We start from the raw sequence: 14,868 nt of genomic DNA, 5'->3' as shown, positions 1-14,868 counted from the left end.
AGTAAAATTTTGTCTCACATTCCCGAAATCTAAAAAAGTCCCATTCACTCTGTTTTAAATACTACAAGGACAATTTCTGAATTTCTACTTCTCTAACCTTTTTCTCCTTCTCTCAGTCACCTATTAAAAACATCTCCCGGGGCTTCCCTGGTGGCGCAGTGGTTGAGAGTCCGCCTGCCGATGCAGGGGACACGGGTTCGTGCCCCGGTCCGGGAGGATCCCACATGCCGCGGAGCGGCTGGGCCCGTGAGCCATGGCCGCTGAGCCTGCGCGTCCGGAGCCTGTGCTCTGCAACGGGAGAGGCCACAACAGTGAGAGGCCCGCGTACCGCAAAAAAAAAAAAAAATCTCCGTTTAAATGTGCAGGTCTTGCACCCAAATTTAAACATCTGAAGATACAAATATATCCCCAGCAGAAATCAGTCTTCAATTTTAACAGCCCTTGAATAGCTTCAGAGTGATCTCTTTGCGTGGATTGCTTAAGAGTATTGCCCCATGAACCAACTCCCCCCTCCTTTTATCCACACTCAGTTCCTTTCTTTTCTTGAAATTCTCAGCGCCCTCCTCTGGCTACTATTGACTTCTTAGCAGCCGGGGCCGAAATTTACGCAGGCGCTTTCCAACGTCTCATAGAGTCAGCCTCCCCTGGGTCGCATCCAATCAGGGCCCAGCCAGAAAGAAAGGGCGCTGCAAACCCTCGCGAGGTTCAACTTCTCTGGGCCTTGCTTCGCGGGCTTCACGTGATCTCAGTCCACACCTCCCACTCTTCTTCGCGGAGGTCGCCGCTAGGCGCTGTTTTCAGCTGGCGCTCGCTGATTGGCCATTGCTCGCGCGGTCTCCTGGGAGACGGGAACGCGGTAGCCTTCTTGAAGGAGACTGCATGCGCCTGCGCACTTGCCAGATCGCGCGGCTGCTCGAGCTTTGAGATGAAGGTAAATAACTTACGAACCCCGGGGGAGCGGGAAGAAGCCCGCCAAGAGTCGCTTTGAGGATAGGAGCTTGTGATCTCCTTTCGTCCTCCCGAGTGCATGAGAAGTGGGGAAGGGAGCGGGGCGACCAGGGAGGGGGAGAGCAGGGGCGAAGTTGAAGGAACAAGGGAATAGGAAGGAAAATTGAAGAGGAGAAGGCGGGGAGGGAGGCCTCTCATTTCTGGGACCGCGGCTGGGGTTCGTGCTTTGCGGGAAGAGGGAACCCCGCCACGGCTGGAAATGAGCAGACTGGATCTGAAGAGAACCCAAACTTCGCACGGTAGAAAGAACGAGTTGTGTGAAAGTGCTTGGAGGGTCGCAGTGAAGTTGACTCGTTCGGGTGTCAGGAGCTGCCTCATTTATTGCAGCTAAACACCTGGCAAGCCGCGCGACTGCTCAGCGCCTTAAAACGAGTGAAAAGCCTGCGAAAAAATAATCCCAAATTGTATTGCCTGTGACTGGTGCAATTTACAGATCACCTGGTGGCGATGTACATTATTCACGGGGAAATCTGCACACGCAGGTCTCAAGCTCTAGAGCATCATCCTCTGCACGCACGGTTTCTAGGCTTGGGCTTCTCGTGAACCCCATTCCCGGGTCACTGGCTACAGATCATTCACCCTTCGCTTTACCGAGCAATATCCCCTTACACACACACACCCCGGTCCTGATCCGGCAAAGAAATGGAAAGCTTAATTTTTATAAGTTCTGGTGGCTATTAATGTGGAGATTGCAGTTGACAGACTGGTAATCTTAACTCATTTCTAAAGCTCTTCACGACTTATGAAGTACCAGAAGTAAGGAGATATTATTATTCCTGGTTTACAGTTGAGAATTCTGTGTTTGAGGCAATTTAATCGACCTGCTTTAAGCCCTACAGCTAATAAATAAAAAGCCAAATATAAACGTTGGTATTCTGGTTGTGAAGCTAGCACCTTTTCTGGTCCATTGTATGTGTATGGAGTGTCTGTAAACCTCCTTTGAAGAAAAATAGTTTATAAGGTCACAGCCAGAGGAGGTCTACCATGAAGCTGGTAAAATTCAAGTTTAGGGACCCCTCACTTGCATGCAGGGGTTCCAGGGCAATGTGGTCATAAAATTGCAAAAGTAAGATGCTTTTATACTCTTTTTTTCTTTAAGGGTGTCTTCATGCTTCACAAAAGTTGGATGCACCTGTGATTTTAGCGCACCTGTTTTCAGTACAGGTGGATTTAATCTTTAACATAGTAAATGCCTGTGATTGGTGTTCAATTTTGACCATTTGAAGAGTTTTGTGTTGCTATTCAGACTGTCAAGCCACCTGCAGTAGTCTCTAAACTTCACATGCCTAGATATAGGCGTCATTGTTTAACCTGTAATTTAACCTAATGTTAAAATCTACATTTATTCATCCCAAACTCTTAAGTTCCTAGATGTTCTAGATCAGCACTGTTTTGATATAAATATAATGTGAGCCAATGTAATTTAACAATCTTAGTAGCCAAATTAAAATGTTTTTAAAGAAACAGGTAAGATTACTTTTCATAATATATTTTATTCTACCCAGTATATCCAAAATATTATCATTTCAACATGTAATCAGTATGAAAATTATCAGTGAAGATAGTTTGCATTCTCTCCTTTATAGTCTTTGAAACCCCATGTGTAGTTTATATTTACAGCACATCTAAATTTGGACTGCCCACATTTCAAGTCCTCAATAAAATTCCAAGTCCACATGTGGTTTGTGGCTTCCATACTGGATACACAGTTCTTTATTGTCTAAGTGAAAAGAATGATTTTTCAGTTGAAAAAGTGTCCACCCAATAGCCAAATTAAACACTTAATGATAAAGTAAATGTAACTGATGGGGAAAGGAAAATAATAATTTTGAAGAAAATATAGACATTTTGTATTTCTATCAGAGTTAATATTTTTAATAGCAATTTTGTTAAATTTAATCTCCCCAAATCTATGCTATTAATAATTAAGTTCAAGTTTAAATTATTTAAATTTTTAATAGCTATAAAACACTAAAGCCATACATTTTTATAAAATTAATATTCGAAAATATTCAAAAGCAAAAACGTTTTATAGTAAATGCTCCCATATATATTGAGGTCCATACTTTACCGATCAGATTGTGATTATTTGGTTGGTTGGTTGATTGGTCATTTTGTTTGTTACATTGTTGACTTCTTTTGGGTAAGCTCTAGCATAAGCCTTCACCATCCTGAATCCTACTGTTTTCATTATCATGTTTTGACATCTTTTCTGACCAATGCTTAATTGTATGTTTTGAAAATACAGAAATTGTATTGTGTTTTTTAGCGTGTTTTCTCACTGCTAGAAAAGACTTGGCTTGGCACACCAATAAAGTTTACCTGGCAGAAAACATCAGGAAACTACCTTGCAGTAACAGGGTAAGAAATCAGTGAATGTTGGTAAATCATCCTGACTCCAAATGGTTGTATGCCCACCTAACTACACTATCTGTTCAGTAGAAATTCTTGGGTGATGACTGAATGGTGGGAAAAGTAATATATTTCCATTAACATCACAATTCATAGAACCTTTTCCCTGGTAATAACTTTTTACATATAAATTATGAAACTATCATGAGAAAATAAAATCAGTTGGGTGTATAAAAAAACTCTTTAGAGAAATAAGAAACACTTAAATCGTATCTTTGTGTTCTGATTGCTTTTAGAGCTGATCATATTGTGAAAATCTTTGATCGCCATGGTCAAAAAAGAAGTGAAATCAACTTATCTGGGTAAGTACAGTGGTAGATCAAAAACTTTTTCAAGCTTTGTGGCCTAAAAAATAAAAAAACAGTCTTAAAACTATAATCAAATAGAATTTTATAACTTATATCTAATGTGTATCTCCTCTTTTGCCGTCTCCATTTGCAAAGAGATTTGGTTTTTTATACCATAAACAGTTAATGAAATATGTATATATATAGCATATGAATTAGAATTTAACGTTTATAAACACTCATACATTCACAGATAAGCTGTAAGACAGAATTATAAATGAGTCCATGTGAAATAATTCTTATTTAATTATAAACAAGCTTTAGTGTGTGTATATGCAGATAAGATAAGCCCATATGGCTGTAGTATTTCCTCTCTAATAGTACTTTCTGCATACTTCTTAAAGGACAAAGGCCTTATTTTATCTATTTTAAGGAAGTCATTCTAGATTACAGTAAGCGTAACATAAGCATTTTTAATGATTCAGTGTTATCATTCCCTGTAGTAGTTATTTTACTGATAGTCTTAGTGGTTATTATGATGTGTAGAGTCCCTCACCTAAATGGTCTTATGCTGCCAGCCTTTTTAAATACACATCTGCTTTCTGCTTTTATCACCACCATCTTTGCAAATCAGGTTACTTTACTTCTCTCCCATCCACCTAATGCCACCATTTTGGCATTTCCCATTGCTCTCTTTTTTTTATTATTATTAATTTTTATTGGAGTATAGTTGCTTTACAATGTTGTTAGTTTCTGCTGTACAGCAAAGTGAATCGGCTATACGTATACATATAGCCCCTCTTTTTTGGATTTCCTTCGCATTTAGGTCACCACAGAGCATTGAGTAGAGTTCCCTGTACTATACAGTAGGGTCTCGTTAGTTATCTATTTTATACATAGTAGTGTATATATGCCAATCCTAACCTCCCAATTCATCCCACCCCTGCTGCCCTTGGTATCCATATGTTTGTTCTCTACATCTTGTGTTTCTATTTCTGCTTTGCAAATAAGTTCATCTGTATCATTTTTCTAGATTCCACATATAAGCGATATTAAATGATATTTGTTTCTCTCTGACTTACTCTGTATGACAGTCTTTAGGTCCACCCTCTTCTCTTCAAATGGCACAATTTCATTCCTTTTATAGCTGAGTAATATTCCATTGTATATATGTAGCACATCTTTATCCATTCCTCTGTTGATGGACATTTAGGTGCTTCCATGTCCTGGCTATTGTAACTAGTGCTGCAGTGAACATTGGGGTGCATGTATCTTTTGAATTATGGTTTTCTCCTGGTATATGCCCAGGAGTGGGATTGCTGGGTCATATGGTAGTTCTATTTTTAGTTTTTTAGGGAACCTCCATACTGTTCTCCATAGTGACTGTATCAGTTTACATTTCCACCAACAGTGTAGGAGGGTTCCCTTTTCTCCACACCCTCTCCAGCATTTGTTGTTTTTAGATTTTCTGATGATGCCCATTCTAACCGGTGTGAGGTGATACCTCATTGTAGTTTTGATTTGCATTTCTCTAATAATTAGTGATGTTGAGCGTCTTTTCATGTGTTTGTTGGCCATCTGTATCCCACTGCTCTCTTAATTGTTGCTTCTGGTTTCTCTATTCTAGGAAACAGAGGGCAAGCTAGTTATAATTATGTCTAAAAGTAAGAAGCACTTAGTAAAAGAACTTCTTTGAGTAAATTGTATGAGCTTTATTGCATAATCTCTGTGACATCTATTTTGGTTACACAATGGCCTTATTTTTTTACTTATGAATTCTTTTTTGTTGTTGTTGTCGCTTTTGCGGTACGCGGGCCTCTCACTGTTGTGGCCTCTCCCGTTGCGGAGCACAGGCTCCGGATGCGCAGGCTCACCAGCCATGGCTCACGGGCCCAGCCGCTCCGCGGCATGTGGGATCTTCCCGGACCAGGGCACGAATCCGTGTCCCCTGCATCGGCAGGCGGACTCTCAACCACTGCGCCACCAGGGAAGCCCACTTATGAATTCTTTTGCTGTATTCATCATAGTTGAATTAGACTGACAGAAGATCTCCACATAAATAAAATGCCATTATATATTGTCTTTAATTGGCAGATGATTTTATCAACAATTTGAAAGCCTTCCTCTTCCACACTCTCAAAATCCTGAAAATATTATAGAAAATTGAGATCCCAAAACATATTTTATTTATTTTTAATTTTTTTAATTTTTGGCCACACAGTGTGGCATGTGGGATCTTAGTTCCCTGACCAGGGATCGAACCCATGCCCCCTACATTGGGAGCATGGAGTCTTAACCACTGGACCACCAGGGAAGTCCCCCAAAACATATTTTAACAGTTCGAAGAATAAAATAACTTAAGTAATGCCCAGCTGTCTTAAATGTAAAGCTGAGTATGGCTTAGCCAATACCCAAGAACAGAGGGTCTCCAAATGAAATATAGCATCAGAGAAGGAAGGAAAGGTTAATCTTCAAGGAAGTTCTTAAATTATAATAGACATTTGGAGTAATTTTAAACAGTAAGAAACATGTTAAATAGAGCATTTCCTATTTATAACTATTTTGTTATCTTAATTGAATCACTCATTCTATTAAGATATGAAATAAAAATAAACTTTCTTACTCACTATTTCAGAATTCAAGTCTTTCTTGTTGTTTGCAGTCCTACGTCTACCCAGCCTTGATCTGTTCAATACACAGTTTATCTAGATATAACATCATTTCTTATCAGTACCTACTTTTTCCCTCTGTAAATCTGAAATAACTTTTCGAAAGTTGATCATACAAATTTTGTCTTGATTCCAGGTGTGATTCCTTTCCAGAGGTGCTTGATGAGTTTGTTTTACCAAAGGGCCAGGCTCTTTATAGGTGTTGAGAAAATCTGCTAACTTATTAGGTATAATTATATTTAATATAGTATATGAAAATGATATTTAAAATGTTTCTATTCCCTCAACAACGATATAATTGGTGTTAGTTTTATCTAGGCACTGAATGGTGAGTTATATTTCTCACTTTAGAAAGTTTATGACGTATTCAAAAATAGATTGAATGGTCTTGTTATAGACAAAAATCACAAATAGTTGAGTGTTTAAATTTCTTTCCCTACTTAAAAAAAATGCATAGTGATGTTTTGCTCTCTTTTTAAAAAGTAACTGTGTTGCTATGGATTGGGATAAGGATGGAGATATCCTAGCAGTGATTGCTGAGAAATCCAGTTGCATTTATCTGTGGGATGCCAACACAAACAAAACCAGCCAGTTAGACAGTGGCATGAGGTAAGGATAGTTTTTTTTATATTTTAAATCTTCACTTAGAAATATCATTATTTGCAGATTTGATGCTACAAATACTACTTTCATTATAAAGATGCATTGATGAGTTATTTTCTTATAAAGGAAAAAGTTCATTTCTTTTTTATTTGTTATATATAATCCTATTAATTTTGTTCAGTTAATTAGAATAAAGTTGTTATGATTATAAAATATGACTTCTTAAAAAGTTGCTTTCAGTGGAACAGACTAAAATGTCCAAAGAAGAGAGAAAACGTATATGGGAAAATCTGGAGATGGGATTGGCTGCAGGCATGGCTGGATCAAGGGGTTCTAATGATGCAGTCAAGACTGTCTCCATCTCTCGGCTCTTCCTTTCTCTGTATTGACTTCTTCTAAGTCAGACTCTCTCTCTTTTTTAAATTTTATTGAAGTGTAGTTGATTTATAATGTGTTAATTTCTGCTGTACAGCAAACTGATTAAGTTAAACATATATATATTCTTCTTCATATTCTTTTCCAATATGGTTTATCACAAGATATTGAATATAGTTTCCTGTGCTATACAATAGGACCTTGTTGTTTATCCATCCTATATATGTAAGTCAGACTCTTGATGGCTACTGGCAGGTATCAGCTTATACCATTCTTCACAGCAAGTTATGCCAGAGGAAAGAACATGCCCCTATCACATTACTAGTGTCCACTCATTTCTTCAGAAGGTCTCTGAATAGGGTAGGCAGGGCCATGGGGTTGATAATCCTACCCAGTGAAGAGTGGAGTGAGGGTGGGGAAGTTCACAAGTGGGAAAAATCCTGGGCAGACAGAATAAATTGCAGGTCTCTGCTAAAATGGAAACCATTTTGCCATATGGAAAAGAAAAACCTATCGGTATTTACAACTAAAACTGCAATTTTGACCTTGGATAAGTTGCTTAACCTCTCTTTAATCCTCAATTTCTTCATATATGTAAAGAGTGTATAGTAATAATAATCTGCTTCATGGCATCATGTGGCCTGCAGGTGGGCAGGAAGAGATCACACACATACGATAAGGTTAGACTATACTTTTCCAGCTTACTTGCCAAGGAATAACAGAGCAGGACCAAACATCACCTTAGCGCAGGTTCTCTTGACCCTCCAAAGTGACGCACGAGACATGCATCCACAGGCAATAGTGTCTGACCAACATCAAGTCTTGCTAGGTCTGAGAACCTTCATTTCTTGCTCTGTCCTTTAGCACTTTGGTACAGCACTTTTCAGAAGGATTTTACACACCCTGTGTGCTTCCATTCAAGAGGATGTTTATAAACATCAAGTACTGCTTCTTGAACCAAATTGAGCATCAGTGAGGCCACGTCCTGACCCAGAGAAAAATGCATAATTAATCCCAGGTGTTTCGAATTGGCAGCTCTGCCTCCCACTGTCTTATCTTCCCCCACTTCCATTTTCTCTCATCATCTCAGGATTGTTGTGATAGTTAATTGTATGCAGTGGCCAGGCACCAAAATAAGAACTGAGGGAACAGTAGATGTTATTGTAATTATCAATAAGGTAAAATTAAGGGTGTTTTACTGTTGCTATTAATATTTAATGTCTAAAGCCCTTTGGCTATAGAAAGGTATACCTACTACTATTTGTTTTTTTGTTAATGATCAATCTAATACATCACGATAGTTAACAACTCTGAATATCAAGTTTGCAAAATTTTCTTAAATATTTTGCAAACTTAAGTTTCCTTTAAACAATTAAAATTTCATTTACAAATTTAATCTGATTAGATTCTTCTGTGCACTTCAAACACAAATAATTCACAAAGCATCAAATATAATTATTACAAAACTTGCTGCAATGCCACTTAACTATCTTAAATTATTATGTTAGCACAATGGGTTGAATTTATTTCATCATTTTTACTAAATGTATTTTTTATACCTTTTTAAGATTATAGTGGTACTTACCCTGATCCTACCTAGGCCGACAGCAGTAATCATTTAGTTTTTTACCTGGGATACAGCAATCTTTTCAGAGAAACTCTGAATACAACATCTGGTTCATAAACCAATTGATTCTTGGTTGGATCATGGGACATGGTTGCTTCTCCCAAGGCCATTCACACCTGAGTACTAGTCACCCTACTCAGCTTCTTTTCTAATTGACCTTCAACTGTCGTATCAGCCAGAATTTTACAAACCTATGCCTTTCACATAGGTTGCCTTTTTTTGTAGCCAGGTGCATTTTCCTAAAATAATATATTCATTACATTTTTCTTGGCCAGAAATATGTGTCATTATTATATGTTGGCCTCATCGGTTAGCATAATTGGAAACATGTATGCCTTGGGATCTTACTGTACTTTGTAGGACCTTCTAGACGTCTTATCTCCTAAGAGAGGAAGATAAAGCCCATTCAGTTAACTCTTCTTTTGATGGCATTTGATTACTTGATCTTCTTGGAATACACTATTTAACCCTCTTTCTAGTTGGTTGTTCTGTGACTGTTAGTACCGATCAACTATTGACTGGACTAATATTGTTACACTACTTACTATATGTGACCGCAGTTGCTAATCAGACCTTGTTCTTGTCATATAGTTCCTCTTTTCTCTGGTACTATTTAGCTCACTCCAATTTTTTAAATTCATGTTTTCTGAGCAGCAGACTCCAAAATGGGATTAAATGTGTAAGGTGTTTATCACAGGAAATATCTGTGAGGGAACAGAGAGGGAGAAGAAGTTAGAAGAGCCGTCAGACCCTTGTAAAGGAGAGAGGGAAGAAAGAAAGGGGGGGTAGAAACATCTGGGACCGCAGCACAGTTCTAAAAAGTTCAGCTAGGCCCAGTCTGAGCCAAGGTTACCATCAAAGGAGTCCTGTGCCTCCCAGGAATGGGCCTCAGCAGGACCCTTGCCATGCGCAATCATTGTCTGGGAGCAGCCCATGGGAAGGTGTGGTCCCAGCATGTTGAGGTGATGGATTCCAATGCCTAGCAGCTGGGGGCCTTGGTCGGTTATACTTTCTATAGTTGGAGATCTGAGAGGCATATTCTCAGGGCTGCTGTACCTACTTAAACTGAGAGACAAATGCATATTTATCTTTTATAAAGTATGTACTTAATATCTTTTATAAAATATACTGTATACTTAATATATTCAATAATTGTAAATATATACTCAATTGAAGAAAGCTAGCAGCCCAGTATATTAATATTTCTTGTTAAAATTAATTTTTAGCTAAACATTTTATTACATTCACTTATTATTACAACTAACTTTTCCTATGCTTTGAGTGAATTTTTGTCTTCCAAGTATCATTAGGTTTTATGGCCTTTCACAAACTCAACTTGTTTCAATTAAATATGTAATTTTTAATGCTCAAATTCCTCTAATTTAGCCAGAGGAGTCCCCTTTAAGCTGACTCTTTTGTCCTTTTATTACTGCCCTCAACATTCTTGAGAGCTGTGTTGCTTTCTGAAAACAGTAGCTTGATCTATCAGTGACTGTCAAAGTTTAGCTGCATCAGAATCACCTGGAGAGCTTATGAGAACACAGACAGCTGCGCACCACCCCCAGTTTCTCATGCAGTAGGACAGGGGTGGGATCTGGGAACTAGCATTTCTGAAGTTCCCAGGTGATGATGCTGGTCCTGGGATTGTATTTTCATAACCAGTTTTCTAGATCCATTGTGATTTCTTTCCTCAATATATAAATGAGCTACTCTCCAAGGAGTCTTGATTCCCTTTAGTAGAGGATTGTATAAAAGTTCAACCTATGGATCCTAGAATGCACAGTAAGAACTGGTGGTAGGCAAACGTGCCTTCTACCTCCTTCTGAGCTACTCTTAGCAGAGCTGGAAAATGTATGTCCTTTTTCATGAATTCCCAATGATTTTTCCAATTTAGTATATCGTATAGTTGGACTCTACTTTTTTTTTAAAGCATAAGATGTTATCATCCATGAAGATTTTTACCACAATTAGAGTTACAACTATCATTAGTAGACAAATTAATAAGTAACTCATCATGAGTCTTCTGATGAAATTTGAGATTCCATCATGACTGAATTGAAGCCTATATTCATCATACATTTGTATTTTAAGTCTCACTCACCTAAGATCATTTTATAGTGTCTCAGAATGTCTTTAGCACTTCTTCGTAGTCCTAAAGCATTAAGTTGTAATTTTGTACTTCAGCTTCTACGTAGACGTTAAAACTATTCATGAAGTACTTTTTAAAAGGACTACTTAGGGGGTTATAATTGTGAATTGTTTAGTAATTTGTATCTTAATGTTACAGGGATCAATTGTCTTTCCTTCTTTGGTCAAAATTTGGAAGTTTCCTGGCTGTTGGAACTGTTAAAGGAAATTTGCTCATTTATAATCGTCAGACATCTCGAAAGATTCCTGTCCTTGGTAGGTTGTAGCTGGAAACACTGCTAAATATTTGAGATGCTTTACATAAATGGAAATTTTACCACCTCAGATTTCCCTGATATTGCAAGAGAAATTTTGTAGTTTAAAATGAAGACTTCCCTGGTCAAGCCATACATCTATCTAAACTAGAAGATCCATCTTCACTACCTACTAAGAATTTCCCAGGCTATGTAACAGGTTGCCCTAGGGTGAGCCTGTGCCTTTGGACACCAGTACATTAATAGCATGGCTTCTGTCTGTCCCTTTCTCACCCAGATTGTGCCTCTGGCATGGAATAGCTCAGATGCATATCAACACATTAGTAGATGGGCTAAAACATTTGGTGGCTTCTTGGACAGAGTATCCAGATTCCTAATTCTGACCCCTCACTCTCTCCAAACACCAATTTAATCTAGGAATTGACTTCGAGTTATATTTCCCTCAGGGTATATGACTGGATGATATGCGTGTTTAATCCTTTGACCTTCTTGGTTCAGTCTCTGATTCCCCCAGCCTCTGGTCACCTAGCATCTGCCCTGGGACTCCCCAGGAGGAAACAGTATGGATTCTTTTCAATTATTGTAACATCATGCTGGTGAATGGTGAAACAGTGGGCTTAATTACATACAGGTGGCCAGTATAACGTACCACTAATGAAAGAATCAAATCCTGGAGATAATAGTGCCCACAGAATACTTGAGAAAGTGCCTTTCAATTAAGGACACTTGTTCATTTCAAATTATTTTCACATATATGTATATCTTTCATAGGAATATTTTTAGTGCTCTAGCTAAACAGTTATGTCATTGATCCATCTGAAAAATTAAACTAAAAACTTTTGAGTTACAAAACTCTGCTTTCACCATATAAATTAATTTGTTTGACTTAAATAGGCATTTTCTATATCCCACTTCATTTACAGGTATATTCTACCAGTTAACTTATAAGCCCTAGAAATTTTGACACTTGAGGTATAAGAAAATAATTTGTCAAAGCATGATTATTTTGTGTCAGTAACTGTCATATATACATGATTTTATGTGATCTTTGTATTTAATATGAATATTGATTCTAATCTCAGCTAATTTAATTCACTGTGTAAAATGGAAAAGATTCAGGCTAATTATATATTTTAGGTCCTTTAGCTGCCTCTTTCAGAGTTAGTTGTGATTTGTGGCTCTGCTTTTTTTCCTTTGAAATAATTTACTTTCCTAAAACCAAGGCATTTCACTTCTGATAGCAGCTGCACGAATGCATGGTTTTTACAGTAGCTAATGTCTGTTACCTTGTTTCGTCATGCTCTGATTTATTTCCTTGAACTAGGCTAGATATAGGCAGTTCTCACTTTGCATGCTTCTAACATGCATGAATTTCAGTGTTCACAGTGTACCTAATATTGCCAGTCTCCCAGTAACATGATTTACATTTCAGTGGCCATAGTATGGTAGCTGTAAGTTAATACTAATTAAATGAGTCAATACGTGTAAAGTGCCCAGAACAATGTTAAGTAAGCACACAAAACATGTTAACTGTTATCAGTGAGGTTAAGGTTAACCTGAATTCTGAGCACTAGAAGAAAAGGAGAGATTTTCTTCTCCCTTTCTTGAGTATAGAAAGAAGTTTGTCTTTGGCATCTTTCCACCTCTCTTTATGTACTCCTTTTTTCCCTTCTAACACCCATTACTTCCGACACTCAGTTCCAATGTACCACTTAAGCCACTTAATCTATGATCAGCAAAATCTCCTATATCCCAGTCTCTTCTCTGAATGTTCTCTTCACTTTTGTGCTCTGGTCTTCTGATTTGAAATACTACCTCTATAGTCCCACATTTATCTCTTCCAAACTCTAGACTCATACATCCAGCTGCTTACTCAACATCTCCAATGAGATTTCTAGTAAACACTTCAAATTTAATACCACCAAAACCAATAGTTTTCCCTCTCATTGATGGCATTTCATCCTTTTAGATATTTAAGCCTAACCTTACCATCATCCTTGACCCTTATCTTTCTCCTACGTTCCATACCTAATTTGCCAGAAAATCTAGTAGGATCTATCTCCAAATATCTCCAGAATCAAGACTGTTCTCATCACCTCTACTGCTGCCACCATGGTGTGGGGCTCAGACATCTTTGACCTGAATTTCTGGAATATCTTAACTGGTCTCCCTGCTTCAGATCTTGCCCTGCTATAGAATATCCTCAGCCCAGAGGCCACAGTGAGCCTTCTGCTCGGAACTCTCCAGTGGCTCTCCATGTCACCCAGGGTCAAAGTCCTCGCTATGGCCAGCCAAGCTCTCTGTGACCTGGCCCTTGGCGACTCTCTGACTTCATCTCTTACCCATCTTCCGGGACTTCACAGCTATACTCTCCTCCTACCTGAGCCTCTAACACACTCTGGCACACTCTGGCCTCAGGGTCTACTCACTTAACGACTATTTATTTAGAGCCTGCCTTCTGCATACATACTGTATTAAGTTCTGTACGGGGTACATGAATAAAATAAACATGATCTCTGTCTCAATAACAGCTAAAATAGCTAACATTTATATGGCATTTCCTGTATGCCTGGCACTCTTCTAAGTGCTTTAACTCGTTTGATCCTCAACCCCTATGAAAGAGCTCCTACTATTATCCCCAATTTTTGGATGATGTGACTAAGGAATAGAAAGGTTAAGTCACTTACCCATGGTTTTGCAGGAAGTGGTGGAGCCACTTATTCAAAATAGGCAGTTTGCCTCCAGAATCTGTATACTTAATTAACCTTGGGGCTCTTGAGTATTTATCTATCCCAGGACCTTCAACAAATGCCCTCAGTGTCAAGCATGCAATTTCCACTCCAAAATGTGGTTTTTGCACTGTCTAGATTGCTCAATAAAAAAACGTCCTGATACTTAGTGGCTATCTAATATCCCTCACTAGCTAAATGAGTCAATTCTTTTTTTTTTTTTTTTTTTTTTTTTTTTTTTTTGCGGTACGTGGGCCTCTCACTGTTGTGGCTTCTTCCGTTGCGGAGCACAGGCTCAGCGGCCATGGCTCATGAGCCCAGCCGCTCTGCAGCATGTGGGATCTGCCCAGACCAGGGCATGAACCCGTGTCCCCTGCATCGGCAGGCGGACTCTCAACCACTGTGCCACCTAAATGAGTCAATTCTTAACACAAGTCTCACTAAGTTGCATTCATATTTGTACCTCACTGTTAATCATGAATCATTGTATGTCCTTTAGTTATATACGAAGAGTCAAAACTGTGATGTTGAATCTGCTTATGCTAAGGGTCTCCCACACTGTGAAGCTGAATATAGTAGAGATAGCTTCAGTGCTTTGAGATTTAAGCACATTTTGTGCTTAAGACATTAATGTGATAGGTTTGGTTATATGGTAAACAAACTTGTCAAGGGGTGGAATGTCTTTTTTATGTTAGGACCTATGCTCATATGCACATAAAAAATTGGAAAACATGATTGCCCTCATATGCCTTTATC

At 38.4% G+C, this 14,868-nt stretch overlaps 1 protein-coding gene across 7 annotated transcripts in view; it reads left to right on the top strand.

Moving 5' to 3' along the window:
- The first annotated feature begins 782 nt into the window (after positions 1–782).
- The window catches only part of WDR19 (WD repeat domain 19), an 84,234-nt gene continuing 70,148 nt past the window's right edge, over positions 783–14,868 (top strand). For 4 of the 7 annotated variants that reach the window (XR_004481513.2, XR_007476828.1, XM_033421666.2 and 1 more), the window contains exons 1-5: positions 806–931; positions 3,278–3,369; positions 3,657–3,722; positions 6,860–6,985; positions 11,269–11,384. Coding sequence is in view for 4 of the 7 variants with exons in the window: in XM_033421666.2 (XP_033277557.1) it covers positions 926–931; positions 3,278–3,369; positions 3,657–3,722; positions 6,860–6,985; positions 11,269–11,384 (406 nt within the window). In the remaining 3 variants the exon portion in view is untranslated. Of the gene's footprint in view, positions 932–3,277; positions 3,370–3,656; positions 3,723–6,859; positions 6,986–11,268; positions 11,385–14,868 lie in introns of those variants that run through there. The other 3 variants (XM_004266241.4, XM_033421659.2, XM_049708780.1) reach the window with 3 other exon arrangements.

The sequence above is a fragment of the Orcinus orca genome, chromosome 4 (genome assembly GCF_937001465.1).
Source record: "Orcinus orca chromosome 4, mOrcOrc1.1, whole genome shotgun sequence".
Classification (NCBI taxonomy): Eukaryota; Metazoa; Chordata; class Mammalia; order Artiodactyla; family Delphinidae; genus Orcinus; species Orcinus orca.
The sequence above is the reverse complement of the archived record's forward strand: the minus strand, read 5'-3'. Positions and strand labels throughout refer to the sequence as shown.